The sequence below is a fragment of the Gymnodraco acuticeps genome, unplaced genomic scaffold (assembly GCF_902827175.1).
Source record: "Gymnodraco acuticeps unplaced genomic scaffold, fGymAcu1.1, whole genome shotgun sequence".
NCBI lineage: Eukaryota > Metazoa > Chordata > Actinopteri > Perciformes > Bathydraconidae > Gymnodraco > Gymnodraco acuticeps.
This window is the reverse complement of record NW_022992336.1, coordinates 2140982-2163121: the sequence shown is the minus strand read 5'-3', so window position 1 is coordinate 2163121 and position 22140 is coordinate 2140982. Positions and strand designations below refer to the sequence as shown.

The following is a 22140-nucleotide window of genomic DNA, read 5'->3' as shown; positions in this document are numbered from 1 at the left end:
CATCCTTTCATCTTGCTCCCTCTCACTCAGTGTTAATAGGGCACTAATTAGGTGCTAATAGCATCCCTGCACTAGGTGTGATCAGATTAGTGAAAGATGTGAATTGCATCGGATCATAGGGGAGCAGTCAACTAAAGCCAGCTGATTACAATGCAATATTTATACATGTTTTTTTGGTATGTTCAATTAATCCAAACAAGACCATTTTAAAATCATCCAGCTATCTAAAGAACTGAATAAAAAACACCTACCTTTGGGTGATAGTGAGGTTTTGGAGAAGTTTAAATGCTTGAGCCCCATACGAAGTTTGGCAAACTGAGCACCCAGGGAGGAGATACCTACAGGAAGAGAGAGGAAACAGATTATAGTTATAGTGGCTTGTGATCCGACAAAAAGGTACACCTTCTTTAAAAACACACGTTTAAATGTCTAAGAAGGTAAAATGACTAAAATGATATAGTAGGTTGGGTTTTTTTGTTGGCTAAGAACACATTCAACAAATTATTATGCTAAATGTAACATGATAACAAATAAGACAGAGATTGGTAACTCTCAATCTGTGGTTGACTGAATATTTGGTGGAATATATGTTTAATTCATGTGTCCTCGATTGACTGAGAAATCTTAGGAAAAAGAGGATGAAATATTAAACCTGTTGCACTCAATGCAATGTCACAAATCAACCTTAAATGTCATACTCTGTATTATGTTGTATAATGTTGCATTCTTAAGCTAAATCTGACTCTGCTTTATGCATTAAATATTTCTCTTTGGCGCGTTACCCTTCTCTACATTTAGAACAGAGCAGTTTCTAACACAGTACAGTGGATAGTATAATAGATGAGTACATTATACTGCATTAGAGCAGATAGCCTACCTCTGTCCTCCAGTGGGTTGTTGGCAAGATTAATGGTGGTGAGTCCTGAGCTGGGGTTGTGGGCCAGGGCAGCTGCTAGCTTCTGGGCAAAATCACTGCAGAGCGGGAAAGAGCATGTCCATTAGGTGTTTATGACCTATTTATTTATAAATGATTATTATTATGTTATATATAATTTATTTATCAAACGTTTGACGGCATAAATATCCCTCTCTTGCCATGGAAGATGTGAATATGGAAGTTATTTGAACTGACACAGGAGGAAAAGCACTTACTGAACTTACTTACTGCTACTTTGCTAAGTTTAACATTTCAAATCTTGTAAATTAGTATTGTATTTTGTCATACTTGAGAGAGCTCTGCCATTACTTTTCTACATTATGAGTTAACTGACCTTGTGTATAATTAGAGGATTTAATAGTTTTTATAATCTCACGTTTTGAGTCCTGCATTGTCCAGAACCAACTCTTCCAGCCGACTGGAACGAGTCACTACCCGAAGAATCTGCTCACACACATCTGCAGACTGAAGACACACACACACAAAACGAAATAAATGTTGTGCATATACTTTACTCTAGCTTTTGTGATAATGCTCGATACAAATGAAAAGTAAGGGTGAAATGAAAGGTAGGACATATAATGTTACATATAATGAGTCTCACACTGAGCAATAAAGTATATCTTAGCTCAAGGATCTGTTAATCAGAAGCATACCAAATGAACTAATTAACCAAACCAGCTTCTAGGCTTATGAAGCAGTTTTATCTAGAACAGCAAAGCCTGGATGGACAATGTCAAGGTGAGAGAAAACACAGAAATGTACTTTTGGGAACCATAATTCCCGCAAGTGTTGTTGTGCAGAATGCTGTGAAACTACTCCGAAAAGCTTTTTATTTATGCTAATTAAAGAAACAGCATACGAGTGGATCCTGTCTCTTTTGCTTACAGACCGTTTATGCGTGACAAGGAGGACACTGTGGACTTTAGACACTGTAGAGGGAGAAAAGTTGTTTCGCAGGACAGAGAGTCGAGGGAGCAAAGGCACTCATATTTAGACGAAATGAAAAATTCAACAGTTTGCGCCACACCTAAATGTTCACTGACCCAGTTCACTGTGCGCTGTGTCATACTCAAACTTAAAGACAAATACTGTGTGCCTTTCTGCAGTATCTCTATTTATTGACGTTACTTATCTTCACTGATTACCAACACAAACATTAAAAGGTCCCATGGCATGGCCATTTCTACTAGAATAGATTTACATTGTTCAATGTTCCTAAATCACATTGGTTTCTCATACAGCATCTCTGTATAGTATGTGTATAGTCTCTGTCCTACACGCCTTGTTGGAGCTTGTACCCCCCCCCCCCTCCCTATGAGCCCAGTGTGCTCTGATTGGTCAGCTCGCCCACTCTGTTCTGATGAGTCCACCACCGTTACAGCGGAACATAAGTGATTATGTGTTACAATGGCGTTAGCACCCAGAAAATGACACCAGTAATGACAAACAGATGAGAATGCTGCGTGTGGTCTGGGTGCCGTGTTGGCGGGACGTTGCGGGCTCGCTGCTCCGCCCTTTGAGGCTCGAGGAGCGGACAGTGTGAGCTTTTTTTATTACTGGTGTCGTTTCCTGGTTGCTGCGTGGGGTCTGCGAGACAGCGAGACACCGCGGACCTCAGCCTGAGCACACGCACCCACAGCCAGGCTGAGTGAGTGTGTGTGTGTGCGGAAATCCGCGGAGCCGCGGCTGAGAAAAGATAAGGCTGAGTGAGTGAGTGAGTGAGTGTGTGTGTGTATGTGTGTGTGTGTGTGTGTGTGTGTGTGTGTGTGTGTGTGTGTGTGTGTGTGTGTGTGTGTGTGTGTGTGTGTGTGTGTGTGTGTGTGTGTGTGTGTGCTCAGGCTGAGTTCCACTGTGTCTCGCTGTCTCGCAGACCCCACGCATAGTGACGTATAGTTACGTCACTATACTCGTTATGTCACTGTACTCAGGAAGAAAAAAATGGAAAAATAAAAATCTCCAACGAGGCGTTCTGGGGCAGCATGGACAGGTCTTTTCTGTGTTAGAGTTTTACTCGCTACAGGGTGTACTTTGAGAGTTTGTGACTTTGCAGACCGTTTACATGCAGAAAAAGCTACATAACACACAAGGGGACGGGTAATAACCAGAAAAGCATGTCATGGGACCTTTAAGCAAGATGGAAATAGAACTGTACTGGACCCTTGTCTGGTTGTGACTCTTTGTAATTGACATTCATGCTATAGGGGCAGCCAGGCGCCTCAGTGTGGCCAAAACACTGGACACATTGTCTTACACTGTTATCTACAGTGAGGGGGAGAGAAAACGAGAGAGGGGATGGAGAGAAAAAGAAAGAGAGAGATGGAAGAAAGGGACTGTTGTTCACATGTTTATTCTGTGAAACTGTGAGTATTACAGAAGTGGAATAAGAATAATGGAGGGCAGCGAGGGATGACACATAACACAGAAAAAGGACATATGAGGGTAGTATGGGATGAAATGAAGAAAAAGAGGGGAGAGAGCTGTCAGTTGAGCAGTAGCAGAGGGAGATAGGCAGCATACAAAGGAGGCTGTATTTTCACAACAAAACAGTTGTGGATGGCACAGTGACAGCATGTGCACACAACATTTTCCAGCCATTAAATAAGAGCCGTATCATGCAGTGCTTCTGACCCTACGTCCTGCTGAAATACACCACACGCGTTCACACATGAACATGCTCACACGCTGTGCGATCATGAGGTAATCAGGAGGAGAGTCCTTTCATCACTGCCCTCCTCTCCTCTTCTTCACCTCCTCTCTCACTTTCAGCTCAGCATCTTAATTAGACCACAAGACAAACAGCCTGATTGAACTGAGGATGAGCAGCATAATCCCTCGCTGTGTGTGTGACAGTGTTTGTGAGGACATGTTTGAGATTGTTTATCTACTTGATTTAGATGGTTGGACTGTATTTTACGCTCAAGGCTTCTGCGCTTAATGTTTCATATCTCTTCCTCACTCACTTTCTATTTTATTTTTCATCCTGATTTTGATCCATATACTTTTATTTTAGATACTCCCGAGTGCTCACAGTCAAAAATAGACAATATTTCAGGCTCAGTGTTGCCCTTGAGTTGAACTTTACCATGCCAGTGGATTTAGCAGGAACACCCAGTGATTTACTGCTAGAGATGACGTACTTTTTTCCAAGCTGGAGATGTGTTGTTCCTCTTCAGTCCATTTCCAGGTCTGGCTTCTCTCTAGAACTGATCTCTCTTTCCTGATACTTGCTGACTCACATCCTTATTCACCTTGCACCTCACCCATTCACCCTGTCCACTGGCCTTTATGTATCTGTCTCACTGATCTGTTTCCATTGGCACAGGATCAAAGACAACTCACGCTCCAGAGCACATCATTGCATCCCTGGATTCATTGTTATCACTGTATTAACATGCATACATAAAACAAGGGGAACATAGAACAAAGTTTCCAAAGAAACCAAAGACATTTTTTGTTTTGCATCAAACAGTAACCAAATAAGAAGACAAAAGCTGTCCCTTTGAATGACAAAAAAAACATAACCAATGTCCAAAACAGAACAAGTGGTATCTATGGCTGGATACACTACTTTGCATAAACCTGCACTGACACCTTCCAAACACAAAAACCTTAGGGTCCATTATAATACACAGTAATCTGGGATAGAAAGGGCACACGTTGGCACATGTGCCTGTGTGAGTATTTGAGCATAAATATGCACATGGCACGGTAGGAGGCAGGATTTAAAATTCAATACAAAAGGAATTGTCTGTTACGGAGAAGTGAGATAATTGTTTGGACTGAGGAAGCTGCGTGTGTTAATTGCTGAGACTGATGGAAGCGTCGAGACGGAGGGTTGGTAATGGAGTGCTGCAGGGGGGCAACAGCCTGAGACATCGAGTCCCTTTGTCTCGTTAGGATTAGGACATTGGACTGATCCTCAGTCAACAGACAGGAGGGAACAAAGGGAAAATATTCTGTATAGGCAGATACTCTCAGGCTGCAGCCACACGAGGACAAAAACGGTCGTTTGCGTTACTGTTTAGTGTCATATAGACCATTCGGCCACACGAGGACGACGGCATACGGCACTAAACGACTGAGGAAACGATAACGGGTCCCAAGGTGGATAGAACGGCATACGCAACGCTCTGGGAGGTCAAACAGCTCCGTGTGTGCGCCCTATACGATCATTTTCTGATAATGATTGCGCAATAGCCCCGCCTCTCCCCACCTCCGCGTACCCCGCGCCATTGCTGATGTGTTTCGCCACCAACAACAACAACAATGGCGGATCGCAGAGTTGCTATCGTGCTCCGGACGCTACTGACCATGCTACAGTTCTTTGTGCAACATCTACAGCAGACTTGCACATCCGGGGGGGATCTTACTCGCTGCTTTTGTGGATATGTACTGCAGCTTCAGCGATCATTTTCTGATAATGATTGCGCAATAGCCCCGCCTCTCCCCACCTCTGCTGCTCACCCCCGCGTCAAAGTAAACTGCACACTGAATTCAGATTATTTATCTTTCTCTCGATATGGACATAAACGCGAGTGAAGTCTAATCTGACAGGACGGAGACACCTCTCAAACTACCTAAACTAGTTATAAATATGTTTATTTTTACTGTCGGCCGGGTCACTCATTACTGGATCAGCTGCTGCATGAAACAGACACTGACGCTGTCCGAAGAGAGGGTGGAAAAAGAGAGGCTCCGTGTATTTGTATTATTATATTATATAGAGTCGTTATTCATTTGTTTTAAAGCTCAATAAATAACAAAGAAGACATTTGACCGGCACTTTTATAATTTTGTCGGAAGATTTCAACTTTAATTCACGTTGACTGGCGAAAAACTCTGCCCGGTTCCCTCGGCCCCCACCGCGGAGAATAAACAGAAGGGCAACCATGACAACCATGCTTCTTCGCTGCTTTTGTGGAGGAAGTTACAGTGCCACGTACAGGCTCCTGCATATGTACTGCAGCTTCTCCAGCGGTTGGAGCTAAACGGAGCGGTCTCGTGTGGACAGACACTATCCGGATAACTATTGCGTGTGGACGGAAGCTTGTTTGCGATTGCGTTTGCGTTAATCCTATGCGTTTAGCCGTTTTCGTCCTCGTGTGGCCGGGGTCTCAGATACAGAGTCAGGTACAAGGTTGAGTGAGAGACATGAAGTGTAGTAAACAGACAGTGTCGATATATTTTAAAAATTATAATGATAAAATACAATATTTGTTCTATATTTATTATATTTATATAGTATAATAATGATATAGAAAAAGTAGGGATATGTAATAAACAATAAGCAATAGCAACATATATAAAGCTTTTCCAAAAACTTGTAACAGGATCCATCCTTCAACCAATTCTCTTCAAAACTAGATTTATAAATGTTGACCTTTAGTTTCATGCCAGTTTATAACTACTATGACACAGTTATAACAATGTTAACTTATTTTGATCTTTCTTTGAGTATATATCTCCAATACTTTGGTTTAATAAATACAAGCTAAACTAATTTCCATCCCATCAGCCTCAGCTGTACTATCTTTTTAGTGCTTGTTAACACATGTTATCGTTCTATTAGGCTCAACTATAATGACGAGAATGGTTGGCACCGAGCAATACAGAAAGATAAGCAGTGAAAACATGAGCATGTACAGTAAGCATGGTCATTGTTAGCTCGTTAGCATGCAGCTCAGTTCAGCCTCACAGAGCTGCTAGCATGTCTGAAGAGTCTTGTTTAAACAGTGATTCTCCACATATTGCTCAAATAAGCTGGTGTTAGCCTTAGTTTATCACTTGAGACATTATGATAGATGGACAGATACTGACAAAGCTTTGTCAAAGCCCTCATCCTACTTTTTATGTCATGAGGAAAAATGCAACAGTAGGCATTAGTGCAGTAGGAGCATTCAAATAACGATAACCAGAGAGGAGTAGCATGAAGCCCCAATCATGGAGTTTGTTGTGTAACACAACAAACATGACAGAGGATCCGCAATTGCCTGGCCCTTAATGGCTAGCTTTCGCAAGACTATAATAACTAGGCTACGTTTTGTAGCACAGATATGATTAGTGAGCAAACCTGAGAAGGATTTTAACAAAAAGGGGTACTAACCAGTTTGTAATCCTTGGTGGAGAGCTTAGTAAACCACTGGTTAAACTCCAGGACTGCTATTATAGCGACCAGATCCCTGGGGAGGAGCATACAGGAACGAAAGAAAAGGTCATAGCTTCAACTTAAAATTGTTCTTCATTCGTAGCTGCTGACTTCAGTACATTTATATATTAAAAGTAAATCATGTGACACTTGCAATACCTTTCTTAGCTTTTCGTTGTATGTTTATACCAACAACATTCTTTGTTTCTGTGCCAACACTCACCGGTTCTCCAGATGGCTGAAGTCCTGCAGGTTAAGTTCCCTGGTGTCTTGTGTCAAATAGATGGTGTCCACATCCTGGGAAGCAATCAGTTAACCAGAGTGTTAACAAACATGTCTGCTAAATGTATTTCAATATACATTTATACTGTATATGACACAGAGCAGTAGAAACATAACAAAAGACTCAACCTGACTATATTTATTTCATTTTGGACAAGAAGGAGCAAGAGCATGAGAAAGACCTTGGGAAATAAAAAGATATGAAGGAAACTGGTACTTTATTCATATACAGTTGTCTTTCATATTTATATATAGTCTTTTATCTTCATCAAAGAGCTTTATGCAGTTTCTTTCAGCTATGTGCAGCTATTCTCCAGCCTTGAAACACAGTTGAACCAGGATCTGCTGTGCCACTGCACAAAATAATGCAAATGATACTGACCCACTGTACTTCTTCTTTGTACGGCAGCCCCAACCAGTCACATACACATCTGTACATCTGAGAAAACCCACCTAGAGAAAAGGATACACAACATTTACGACAGAAACATTTGGATGAGAATGTCCATATTGCCAAAGACCTGTTTTCAAGAGCTTATGGTGCAAACGGCATGCAATTTGAAACTTCAATTTATTTCAACACAAAGGACAATTGCGTTAATAAACTATGTAAAACTACAACACTGTTGATGTAAACTCATTGTAAACTGACTGTACCATCACAACTCACACACATTACATGTTACTAAAGCATTGCCATAAGGAAGCACACAGTAAAACACACAGACCACAGGGTCCGGGCTCGGCCGGCTTGTTGTTCTCCCACAGAGTCTGCAGAGAGGTCAGCCTGTCCGGAGGCTCCATGGTGAGCTTCTTCATAACTTTACTGAGAAGAGAAGAGAGATTAAACAGAATTTAGCCATCCCATTTCTACATTTCAACAAATGTTAATGCTGGTGAAATGTTCAAAAGCTCTTAATCCCTTTAAAAGCAGCTTGAGGCTACTTTCTCACAGTCTTACTCGTAACAGGCATTTTGAAAGCAAACGTGCTGAATACTCCAATACTAAATTTGATTTAACTAGACCACACAATTAATGTCAAATAAAATCGTATCAAATATGACGCTCCAAAATACAAACATCAGCCTCATGCTAAAGTCAAACACCTTCTTCTGTTCGCAAGACCAGGTTTAAAAGTGTATGGTTTTACATCTGTGACCATTTCTGCATTTATATTCATGCTTCCTGTTCACAAGATAACTTATTAAATAAAGTTCACATCCACATAACACTAGATGCATGACTTTTTGGACATGTATGCACTGAGACTGAACCACAGCAACATTTAGAGTGAAATGTTTCCGTCTGTTGCACCAGGTTTAACTCCAGGAGCGTTTTTTGTTTTTAGGAAATATTTAGAAAAGCCACAAAGTATAACATGCAAAACCTAAAAGTACGAGTGCACAAACTCACACGAATCTCTAACCATGACTGGTGCATTGAAATACATTCAGAATAAAAACAGCTAAACTGTTATGCAGTACATGTTAACTCACCTAGGTGGAAGGCCGGGACATATCCTGAGCAGACAGTTTCCTATGTGAGCGACCACCTCATTGACCTCCTCTGTAGACAGCAGCTTCAGAGAGAAGGAGCCACGCTCGTACTCTATGAAAAGCTAAAAGGAGACATCATTAATTAGTGATGCACAGAGGCATGCATGGTTTCACCCGAACCTGCTTCAACCACAGTTATACTTATTTAGATCAAAAAAGGGTTAGTCATCCTTCTTTCTTTACTATGTTCCATCCACTGGCTTTGAAAAATAAATCTACCACTTTTTTGTCCATCTACTCCACTGATCCTACCCACTAATAATATCATTCATAAGAAATAAACCATCTCCATCTATCCACTCAACCAAAATGTACATCCCACATCTTTGTCCTAAGTTAACGTAAAGATTTAATGACATTTACCAAGACTGCATAACCACATCAGCGCTCTCTCAATTATGCAAATGCTGATGTAAGGCGATACATGCCTCCTCTATAGGCCACAATTAACATAATCCTTGCTGATGCTTATTCAACATGGGAGACCATCAGTCAAGATATTAAAAGGACTGACATCTCTCCAGAAGAGCGGGAGAGAGGTTCAGCTGCAGGGGCGGTAAGTGACGGATTATCATATTTTGTAGGTAGATCCTGCTGACTGACAGCTGGCCGGCACTGGTTAAAAATTCAAATGCAAGATCTTCCCAGATGGGAAACATCTTTTGAGGATACAGTCTGTCTCTTACATTAATCAGTTTTATTGATTATTCTAGCATATTTTGCTTTCCATTATTTTAGTGTAGTTCACTGTCTGTCCACTACAGTTCAGTTCAAATCCAGGCTGAAGACTTTTCTTTTTGTCACTGCTTTTAATTGAACTATTCATATCTTAGACTGCACTGTAACTTTTATCCATGTATTTTTTTCTTTTAATGTTTCTTATATTAGCTTTTCTTTTTAATGACTGATTTTAAATGCCATTTTCTTAATGTTTTTAATTTTTTGTAAAGCACTTTGAATTGCCTTGTGTTGAAAAGTGCTATATAAATAAACTTGCCTTGCCTTACAGTTATTTGTACCAGCGTTGCTCTTAAAATGTAGAAGTTTGGTACCTAAATCCACTAACATCCCTCCTGCTCAGGTTTCACTTAGCAAGACACTAAAGTATCTCACATTGGATATTATATATATTGTTATTTGGTGCACTCAGTATCATGGACAATGTTTTGGTGGTCATATTGTGTACCTGTGTAGGCTTGTTACAAGCAATCCCCTGGACCTCCAGGTAATTAAAGCAGTGTTCCACCTACAAAAAAGCACAGAAATCACCATTAGAAAGCTTGCACACTGTCAGATATACAGTAGGCATGACCTGGTAACATCCTAAGCTAAAGGAATAATGCAATATTCAATGATTATCTGAGTTACTGTTTATTACAGAACATAAGGTATGTTACCACACTGTCTCCGACCTACTTTGAACAAAAGGCAGCTTTTAACAACATTCACGATAAAACATTTATTTAAAACTGCAAATATATGTTTACATTCAGAAAATGTAAAACAGTAGTTGAATTAGCAGAAATTGAATGAATGTGCAAGTGTGGCATCCATGTGAATGTGTGAGACCATTCAGTATGTATACTTCATCTTTGAGAGTAATCGTGCCTAATAATAACATCAGCCAAGTGAAGTTGACTGTCTGTCTGGGGAATGCTGTCTGTAAATATGTCTGTTCTATAATGAGACGATATGGATGCAGTTGTTTCTTCTTGCTCCTGTGCAGACTACTTCATCACTGACTCAAACATTTACATTTTATTTCAGGGCAGCAATAGAAATATTGTTAGATAGAAATTCAAACTAAGGTTCGGTAATAAGATAGTCACCTAATTGTTGAAATAAATCAGTGTTCAACCCGTTATTTTCTCTCAGCAAGCTGAATTAATAAAAAATGCAGCCACTCTGGGATACACTGTTCATTTGCTAAGCATTTGTTCTTAATTGATGGCAGATAAATACGGAGAGGACACACCTTGAGCATTCTCTTTTCTCTTCAGCTTGCCTTCCGAATTGTTTGAATCTACAAGCAGTTGATTTCAGCTTTGATACGAAATGAAAAAAAAAAAAAAAAAAAAAGCAGCTGTCTGCCTTTCCATCCCTAAAAAGGAGAGGAACAGATCTCCTTTAATGAGAGTGGGTGAATTTGTGAATACAAATGCCTCCCACTGTATACGGAGCAGACAGTTCCCTACACTCCCTCTCCATCTCTCTCTCCTATTCTCAAACACAGACGTGGTGCCGTGCCGGAGGGCAGGCCAGCGAGCGAGGCCAGACTATTCCAGGTGGGCTCAGTGTTCCTGAGGCTTGGCTGGGAGATGAGAGGGGGGAGAGGATACAGACTGTATGCCTACTGTCTGAATACAGTATGCAGTGTGTGTTTATTTTACAGCACTGCTTGTGGTTCCTATCTCATGCTCAGTCTACAAGCTAGAAAATACTCCATATGCGAACATGCACACACATAAGCATTAATTTGTATTTAGTTACTTACTCGTGTGGAAATGAGTCTATTAGACTAAAACACAGTTCAAAAGAAATCCAAGCTCGTTCAGATAAAACCAAAAAAAAGACATTTAGAATTTAGCAAAGCAAAGGGCCAAAAGAAAACGATGGATTGATTCAAAAATGTTTTAGTGATGTTTAAAGCAGACTATGTTTCTTTATCTGAGAGACCATAGCTTACAGTATGGTGGCTAATGTTAGCAAGCTAAGAGAAGGTCAAATGCTTGGAGCTCTTTCAAGAATATCTATGTGCCACACTATTTGGGCAAATTGTTCACACATTGTGTAATATGCTAGTAAATGATGCTGTAAATGTGTTCTAGGTCACATTGGGATGTTTTTTGTGTTACATTTTTACAGTAGAGTTAAAAAATGGCATTGCAGAACTTTTTTATTTATTTCTGACATGCAGGATAGTACTGATTATAATAGTTAATAATCTATCAAAAGTGTATTACCTATGTTTCATAACCTACTAACCCAGGTATAATGGGAAAGTCAAGTTAACAGACCTTGCATGTCTATTCAATGTGCAGACACCAGGTACAGTATACAAGCTGGCACAGTAGTACATTCACAAGTTCAGGACTCTACTATTATATACTGTATAATATAACTATTTTGCTCTGTTTTAGAATACACAGGGTCAATCAGTTCACTTTACAGAGCAAGGGCTGGTATGATATTCCACTGAATTGAGCGCCAGATAATCATAAGTGAGCACTGATGAATATGAAATCCAGCCAATGGCTAGACTTCACGCTGGGAGGTGTAGGGAGGAACCAAATGTTAGTGATTGCATTGTTCACTCAGTCGTTTACAGTCCGTCTGTCATTTTATCACAACCTCTTCACTTTAGTTTTTTCTGTATTTTCATGGAAAACACAAGTTAAGTATGTTCATGCATGATTTTTCATGTACAGGAATTTAACTGTAGATGTTGGGATTTATAAACATTAACCAGGACGTGAGATTTGTCAGGTTTTATGGGATGGTCTGCATTATGTTATCAATTGCTATGTAATGTTGTCTGCGTTGTCCAGCCTGATCTTTTGTTTTAAAAACTCACAAATGTCTGAGATAAAGCAGAGAGAGATAAAGACGGGGTATACAGGTATGTGGAAAATACAGCAACAAGAGGCTACAGAAAAAAAGAGTCAGGGGAGAGAGAGAGAGAGCATGTGGGCATGTCTGGGAGGAGGCACTGACAGACTGTAAGGCCCTGCAGCCTCTCAAGGGGAGCCAACCATCAATTGGAGGTGCACAAAGGAAACCTTGGGGAGAAGTGAATGAGAGGGCTATAGGGGGAATTTCTACTACTAAGAAAGTTACACAGAAAAGTGTTAAACTAAGGGTTTACTGCCACTGCAATGTATTTACTGGCCTTGAGCTTAGAAGATTAAACTGTTTTTGCTTGACTGTCTCAAATTGTAATGATTGTGTGCATTGCTTGAATTTCACTTAACAGAATGTATGTGGTTTGTCTTGTGTGTCATGTTTTGCATTTTGTTTATGTATGTCTGTAAGTTGTTGCTATTGTCGGGACCCTCTTGAAAACGAGATGGTGCATCTCAAGGGGTTTATCCCAATGAATAAATGTCTATATATAAGAGCAGTACTGACGAAATCCACTCCAACTGATTGCAGGGTTTCCCACACATAGACTATACTTGGGCGGGCCGCCCAGGTATATTAACGGCCGCCCAAGTATATTTCGCGACCCATTTAGTTTTATTTTTTTTTTTTTATAAAACATTTTTTTAATATTTTTTTTTTGTATTCGTTCGTGACCACGACGCCATCTGCGATCAATTAACTTGTAGACAATGATCCCTCGCTCCCTTGCTCTGATCTCGCCTCCTTCTGGCCTGTTAAGTAAACTGCCTCACACAGGGTGACTGGCTGTCCACATGATGTGGCCTGCCGACATGGCCACTGTCATACAGACCATAAATCAAAGCCCTTGATTGGTCTCTGTGTGTCATTCAAGCTTCAAGGGATAACCTCAGCTCAGGTGAGGTAAAGGACTCTCTGAGTGTTTAGATAGTTAACTTAGTCTAAGTTCTCAGTGGGTCTCAAACGGTGTGGTCACCATTTATGTAAACACATATTTCCATTTGAGAGGGTAGTGATTGGTCTAATGGATAGTGAGGTGGGCTGAAGATCGGAAGGCTGTGAGTTCAAATCCCGCCAGGAACACCACCACTAGTGTGCCCTTGAGTAAGGCACTTAGCCCTTAGTTACTCCAGGGAGAATGTCCCTGTAATCGGTCATTATAAGTCGCTTTGGATAAAAGCGAAATGAAATTAATGTGATTAGTAAAATATGCATGAATAAATAAATAAAAAGTTAACTAGGTGAAAAAAGGTAAGATACACTTTTAAAACTTGTTGAGAGAAAACTAGTCTTTGCTGCTGCCTCAAAGAGGAGCAGGGGGGAGAGGAGGGAGAGGGGGGAGAGGAGGGAGACAGGAGAGGCTGATTCAGGAGCACAGACACACTCGCAACTATAAATGAACCAAAACTAAATTAATAAACAAGTTTCAGTGTTTTTTTCATATTGGATATGGTAGGTTATTGGTTATGGCCTTGATTTTATGATTATTGAAATGTATACAGTTCTGTTAAATATAGGTGTTTCCATAGATCTAGTCTCTTTATTTTCCCCTCAAAATGCACCAGATTGATGCATTTAACTCCAAAATAAAAAATAAAATCTTACCGGGGGGGCATGCCCCTGGACCCCCCTAGAGGATTTGAGGTCGACCCCCACTAAAAATCACATGGATAGGTTCCTAAATACATTAATAAATACATTTATTTTTTTAAATAGTAACCCATTTCCATATGTTCATGTGTGGGTAGTAGATTTAAACTATAGGGCTATCATTATGGGCCCTGCCTGTACCTGTACCTGTTCGCTCTGCCATCGCGTGAAGGGTCTGCTAACAAGCGACCAACAGAAAGGTTAATGTTGTTGCACGTCACCTCAACCCCCCCCCCGCTACCACCACCCCCCAAAGTATATTTCAGATCTGTGGGAAACACTGGCAGTTAATGGACCAGCACCAGAGGCATTCCCATACACACAGGCGTTGGAGCTGTTCTTCATGAAATCCCAGAAGGATGAAGTGCTCTGACAAACAGTGCCATCTTTGCGCAAAATTATTATACCGCAATGAAAAGTCAATACATAATGTTGTTAAAACTTTTCTTTTTTTTTCGCGCACCCCCCCCCCCCCCTTGCCACCACCTGCCCAAGTATATTTAATATCTGTGGGAAACACTGGATTGTTCTCGTGTGTGTTTAGACGCAACTCTGGGATTCCAGACAGAGCATAAACTCAAATGGTTAAAAGCATCAACAGCCATTATAATCTAAGCTGAGATTCAACAAAACTGATTTAGCAGTAAACTAGTAAACTGAATATACAGAGGATGTATACAGTCAATAGCTCGTGTGTTGGAACAATGAGCAGAGGCTAATCTTCATTTACAGTTGACTTATCTCCACTGTAATATAGATTTTACATTACAAAAATCAATACCAAGGAGAAATACTATACCAGTCAGCTTTTTTTATCAATCAATCAATCAATGTTTATTTATATAGCCCAAAATCACAAATGTTACATTTGTCTCAGTGGACTTTACAGTTTGTACAAAATATCAGTATGACAATACGACACCCTCTGTCCTTAGAAGGATGTTATGTATGTTGTTGTGTGCTGCAAGACACTCACACAACATTTGCAATACTGGTAATGGGAAGATCTGAAAAATAACATGTTTTTTTTATTAAAACCTTTACATTTTGGAATTTTGTTGCAGAAAACAAGCCATTTTAAACATTATATTTGTAATGGTCTTTTAAACACAGATAAAGATGAATTAATAATGTAAATAATCTATTAAAGTGGATTTAAGACAGTGTAGGTTATCCCTGCTGACCTTTGGCACAGTGATGAGAGGGGGAAGGAAACCAGATAGATAAAAGGGGAAAAACACAGAGCGAGAGACAGGGATGAAGAGAAGAGGAAGTAATTTGGTTTGTTGGAAAAGCAGCAGAAAATGAGAGGGAGAAAGCTTGACGAATGGCTTAAAGAAAGAAGGAGAGCAGAGGTGATCTGATGTTGTAATCTCATCTGGCTAAGCAGAGCCAGGGAAGAAAGGGGTAGAGATTTTACGTTTTTTTTCTGAACAGAGGAATTCTGCTTTTATTGTGGAACAACAACTCAGAGACAGACATACTGTAGCTACTTCATGCCTCATCACCTTAAGTGAATATATTCAACCTTAAAAAGGGCCTCTTGCTTCTACCAAATTAAATTCACACGATGCACCTTCAAAATGTTCCATAACAAAATGCTGCAGCAAGATAAAAGTACAACAAAGAAGTAAATACAATTAGAGACAGACTTCTCGAACAGTACTGAAGAAGCGAGGAGCGTTGTTGAGCAGGTGTGTAATCCCTTCAACGCACAGATAGAAAACAGATGCAGAGGCAGCTAAATCAACAGATCCTGAACCTGCAGCTCATAACACTGGAAACATCTGATGTCAGGTGAAATGGGGTCAGCTTGAATATTCTTTATGGCCTCTTCTACCCAGAGTAATACCATAAATCAGTTTTCAAGCTACTAATCAATCACCTAAACTGCATCGTATTGACTAGAAGACAAACAGCTTTTTGAAGGGAAGTTGTTAAGTATTTCCTGGACCTGTTACAAGAGATGATGTGATGTTATCACGTGGCTTTGGAAAAATACTGTGAAATACTACTCTTTCCTACCAGGAGGACTGGTTTGCAGTCTGTTTTCATATACAGTCCCAGCGCAGTTTCCTTTTGTGAATGTGTGCTTTTGGTTTTTGTGTAAAATGATGTCGACATGATGTATGTGACATTTTATAGCTGCACTGCTGCACATTCAAATGAATGAGAGGTTTTACATTGTTACATAATTAAGATATATATATAATATACTTATTTATATAAATAGTTATCAACGCAATAAACCGTATTTAATTGTGTCTTAATTTACATTATTTGATTTCATATTCTGTTCTTGTACATATCATATTCTATTGTATGTATGTATATAGACTTTTTGCACTACTTTTTATTTTGTATTTTATTATATACGTTGGATTGTTGGAGGAGCTCAGGTCATAAGATTTCCATTGCCATTTCTAGACTGTAGCCTTGTGCATATGACAATAAAACCTTTGAATCTTGAATATTGAAAAATAATTGTGATATTTTGGAAATCTTTCAAATAACTACTAAGCACATTTTGAGGGCAAATTGTTTTGTGTATAATAAACTTTCAAGTCCCTTTTTATATCCACTTTAGTGTTGTCACGATACCAACATTTTGGTTTCGATACCAAGTCAAGAATTGCGATTCCGATTATTTTTCGATACTTTTCTTAAAAAAAGGGAAACAGTCTTAAATGTAATTATTGTGCTTTATTTCACACCAGAACCATAATAAACTTTTAAACAATGAGAACAATAAATAAAATAAATTACAATAATTCGTATTAAATCAAATTAATACATTTCTTACAGACAGGCCTCGTGGTGTCCGTAGGCTTGCCCTCACTGTCAGAGATATAGCTCAAATACGTCCACATTTAGCTTCTGGCGTCTTTTTTGTCAACAAGCCGAGGCGCAGCGGCAGTTGCACTCCCACTTGCAGCCATGTTTCTCGCTTTCTCACATGCTCTGGCAGCTAGCGCGTGCACGAGAGAGGGGAGGGACTTAGAGCGTGCTTGAGAGGGGAGGGACTGCAGGCACGGCTGCAGAGCAGGGAGTGGAAGCAGAGCGCTGAACACTCTTATTAAAACAGCGCTTTCTCATCGGAGTACTTTTCCCCGTCATTCTTAAAGTACCGATACTAATGAAACGGAGGAATCGTAACGTTTTTAACGGCAGGGTATCGCGGTACCTTTCAAGTATCGATACACCGTGCAACACTAATCCACTTATCTAGTTTGAGAAGACGTTGAAAAAGAGTTTGATAAACTATTCAAATTATGTAGTTGACCTAAAAGTGAAGACATATTTTAAAGATATTTACTCATCTGACATCATGCAGTATTTTGATTTGGAATTAATTTATTGTTGCTGCTCTTACCTTTGCTGGAATGCGTGCTGTCAAGAGGTAGGCTCGGTGGGATGCAAGGGCCTGACAAGAGAGGGAGAACAGAGAGAATAATGAGTATGTAGCTGTAAACACTCTGACCAACACGCATAGGGAAATGACAAAGAGCGCAGAGCTAGCCTGTTGACTCATCCAGAAAAAAGGCGTGTGACTGCAACACATTTCAGTCAGTATGGAAAGACACAAAATACATGACAATGAAAATAAATTATGTTCTCTAAAAAAAACGTATAAACAGACAGTGACATTTACAGAAGTGCCTGCTCTAAAGGAAGCCATGTTGCCATTGTTTTCATTGAACCACTCCAAATGAGTTGGCAATTACAGGTCAGTATGTGTGATCTTATTTGTGTCTTTCTGTCTGCTGAGCAACCTGTGAACCGGCTGCCACTGTTACATTAATTAGAACACATGGTGAGGACTTAGCTGAAGAGGCATTACTGGAATGCATAATCTTGACCTTCCTATCCAGACGAGCAGCCTTAAAGGGCCTTACATCTGGTTCACTGAGAATGCCATTAAATGTGATACTGTTAGAGATGATAGATGTGGTAACACTAGTCTCTGGTAGTCAGTATATTAGAAAACATTGTTGCAAATCTATCTTATCGTTACGTATACAGTCTACGATAGAAATATGTGGTAAAGATTTGCGCCCTACACAATGTGCCATTACACTGGACTTTCAAAAATGTTAACACTATCATCTACCCTCTTGACCAAAAACATCCCGGTTGTTAAAAAAGGAATGGGACACTATCATCACAGCTAAAACCTCAATACTCTCGTAGCAAGTCATGTCTTTTATCATTTATTTCACTCTGCACTGACAGCATACTGGAATTAAACTGTATGTCATATGCTAAATGTCACCACTGTACGGCCCTCATGATAATCTACTTACACCTGTTGGTTTTGTGTAAAAGTCTCAAAGGAAGTGAAAATGTCAGGGGATGAAAGAGGGAACATAACAAGGATGAAAGGAAGAAAGAAGAAAAGCTGGTTTAGAGGGGATACAACATACAAAAAGAGGTGTGTAAGGGCAAGGAAGGGAGTAAAGCAGGGGTGTCAAATTCAAGGCCCGTGGGCCAAATCCGGCCCGCGACTTAATTCAATGTGGCCCGCAAGAGCATGCAAAGAATATAATAAGTTTATTATACGGTTACACGCCACTTTACAGGAGCACGTTGCCCATAAACTACATGTCCCACAATGCATCTTGTTTTGTGACATGCGCACTGAAGAGACTTGCAATTATTTGCCCTGGACTTCTGCTTTCAGACGTAGTTAATGATGAAGTTATTACCCTATCCGATAATAATCCAATGCACAGGAAGTTATGTATTATAATACATTATTTTATATATATTAAATATATATATGTATATTTATAAAGTCTTAAAGTCACAACCGGCCCTTTGAGTGCAACCATAATGCTGATGTGGCCCGCGATGAAATTGAGTTTGACACCCCTGGAGTAAAGGAATAAAATAGTCTGAGAGCACACCATAAGAAACAAGTTCAAGTAAAACAAAGTCCAGGATGAAGGGCAACAAGGAAAGGGAAAATAACTGAAGAGAGAAAACAGGATTAAGGAAAGTCTTGAAACTGTCACAATCTTTTTGAAAATGCAAAGAAAATAGAAAGGATGACAGTGTGTCCCAGCCCTCTGCGGCTCAGCTCCACAGGCAGGGTTGTGAGGTTTGATGTGATGGAGGCAGGCCTGTGTGCCCAAAGATAACCTCTCCTGAAGAGCACCAGTCTCCACTGCTACCATCAACTCTCACCATGTCTCATTTCTGTGCAGCAGCTCTAGTTAAAATACTCTGCATGCAGATATACTGGTTATGGAATTGTTTCAGTTAAAAAAAGATGGATTACTATTAGATAATCTTAAATTAAGGTCTTATTTTTATATAGGTTTGGCCATCAGTGTTCACAACATTGGATTCCCTGATCATTTAGAAAAGGGTTATTTTTAACCTATACCAGAGAAAATGTCAGAATGTCACAATCTTTGGTGCAAAGATAACAAATAAAAAATAAAAGTTGGAATGGCCCTAAACTGTATCATCATCTGACTCCCTATTACTTGCCCTGTTGGACCTCATTATCAATGTCACTTCAGCAATCACTTTGGTGCAATCAAAGTTATGGTACTCAAAATAAGTTCCAAAATGTAATTATATTATACTGTAGTATTGTCAACAAAGCAACAGTCTTCAGTCTCTCAGACGTTGTGGGAATAAAGAGTTTGGCTGCCTAGACATCAAAGATAGGGAACAGACATCCGTGACACAAAAAAACCCTTCTATCTTCCGTAGACAGGAGGCCTGGTTGTGTGTGTCGGACAGCAGAAAGTCATAGTTTTATTTATTAATAATACATTAAAAAAGCACCAGGTTTTATCAAAGGACTTCTGAACATCAGAGGGGTTACCCGGAGTGAAATAGCTGCAGTCACAACAATGACCAAGAACCGCTGACTGTACCAACTGACCACTGAGGCTTCATCTTTACTGTCCAGTCTAGAGAGTGTGGTAAATAATTTCATACTTAGTCAACTATTGCATTAAAGGACATGTTTATGACTTCCTTACAAATTGAATTCAGTGCACTTAATGGCTTGTTCAACCTGTATTAATACTGATTCATGTTGGGTTTCCTTCAGTTTTTCACCCTCCCCCTGTATATGCATGGCTGCCCCTCTGCACTTTGCCAGGACTCTCTCCATCTGCTCTTTCAAATGGACACAGCCATATCACCCTCCTGTTTCATGTCAGAGTGGAGTTCACATTTCACAAACTCGTGAAATATAATGTTGAGTTTCTTAATTGAGCTTTACTAAAGCTGTCTGTTATGTTGTTAACTGGAGCTGTGCATTCACCTTGTGTTGTATAAGACTTTTGAAATATTTTTCTTAATGTTGATATCGTCCCATAAGGGAAGGGTGTTTTTCTCTCTCTCTCTGCTGTGACTTAAGTTGACTTAAAGCCTTGAGCCATCCCATCAGCAACTGATTTCTCAGCGACCATCATCCCGCCTTCAGTTCCACTCAGCCAACCAGATGGCAGCAGCATTGGAGCATGTCCACAAGACCAGAGAGCATCTGCTGTCACGCTCTCTCTCTCTCTCTGACTCTGACTCTGACTCTGACTCTGACTCTGACACACACACACACACACACACACACACACACACACACACACACACACACACACACACACACACACACACACACACACACACACACACACACACACACACACACACACACACACACACACACACACACACACACACACACACACACACACACACACACACCACACACACACACACACACACACACACACACACACACACACACACACACACACACACACACACACACACACACACACACACACACACACCACACACACACACACACACACACACACACACACACACACACACACACACACACACACACACACACACACACACACACACACACACACACACACACACACACACACACACACACACACACACACACACACACACACACACACACACACAGTATTACCATTCCCAGATTATCTTTTTTCCTGTCAAATTGTCAACCCCACATACCCCCCCTCCAACACACATGTGCACACTCACACACTTTGAGTTACTATGGTAACAGCTAGCCCATACTTCACACACACATTTGTGAATACATATTCACACATACACACAGTGCTAGACCCTCACACATGAAAGAAGCTCGCTGCAGAGCCAAGTCTTGCTTGAGAATGTCAATGAGTTTTTACCCCGTAAACCAGATTCACGCTGGCCTACAGTTAAGCTTCCTCCCTGTAGGAAGCAAAACAGAGCAGTGTTTCATCTCATTCAGCTGTGGCAGCATTGCAGGAAATCTACCCCCACCAGAAAAATGCTTTTATTCATCCATCATGTCTTGGGGTGTATTCACACTATTACACCACAATTTGTTTCGGTGAGAGCAATATCATTCAAAACCCTGACGGTACCAAAAAACATTATAAAAAAATTCTACCTAAAGGGTTAAGCGGTTTAGTGATCCATCACAAAATAATACACACTCATACTGGTTTAATTCAAGTTTTCACATTTACTGGTTCTAGTTTCATAAATGGAATTATTTGCTAATCTTGGACTGTGGACTTAACAAAACAAACAATTGTTGGCAAAATGATCTTTGGCTCTGGGAAACTGTGAGGGTAATTTCCAATCATATCTTGACATTTAAAAATAAACAAAGCAGTGAAAAAAAACCCCAGACACAATTACATTCCTCCCTACACCGCTGCTGACACAGACTCTTTATTGCATAGCTAATGCCAGTAGATCCTGCATGCGCATTTGTGTCTGTGCGCAACATTAATGAGTCATGATGTGCTGGCTGCAAACCGAAACTGTCTACACAGCAGAGCAGGATGAGAGTATTTTTAGGAACATGCAAAAAAAAAAGAGAGAGAAAGAGAGAGAGGGAGATCGGGCATTGAGGACAGCATGTGGGAGACGGAGCGTGAGAGAG

The 22140-nt window shown here is 40.2% G+C and overlaps 1 protein-coding gene across 4 annotated transcripts in view; it reads right to left on the bottom strand.

Annotated features, from left to right (window-relative positions):
* Nucleotides 1-22140, bottom strand: part of LOC117541452 (F-actin-uncapping protein LRRC16A-like) — a 65956-nt gene that overhangs the window by 24198 nt on the left and 19618 nt on the right. For all 4 annotated transcript variants that reach the window (XM_034208612.1, XM_034208613.1, XM_034208614.1 and 1 more), the window contains exons 3-12: nucleotides 17569-17619; nucleotides 10111-10170; nucleotides 8865-8986; nucleotides 8096-8193; nucleotides 7750-7820; nucleotides 7309-7382; nucleotides 7044-7119; nucleotides 1314-1402; nucleotides 878-972; nucleotides 252-338 (exon numbers count right to left, since the gene is read on the bottom strand). In XM_034208612.1, coding sequence (XP_034064503.1) covers nucleotides 252-338; nucleotides 878-972; nucleotides 1314-1402; nucleotides 7044-7119; nucleotides 7309-7382; nucleotides 7750-7820; nucleotides 8096-8193; nucleotides 8865-8986; nucleotides 10111-10170; nucleotides 17569-17619 — 823 coding nt within the window. The remainder of the gene's footprint in view (nucleotides 1-251; nucleotides 339-877; nucleotides 973-1313; nucleotides 1403-7043; nucleotides 7120-7308; nucleotides 7383-7749; nucleotides 7821-8095; nucleotides 8194-8864; nucleotides 8987-10110; nucleotides 10171-17568; nucleotides 17620-22140) is intronic.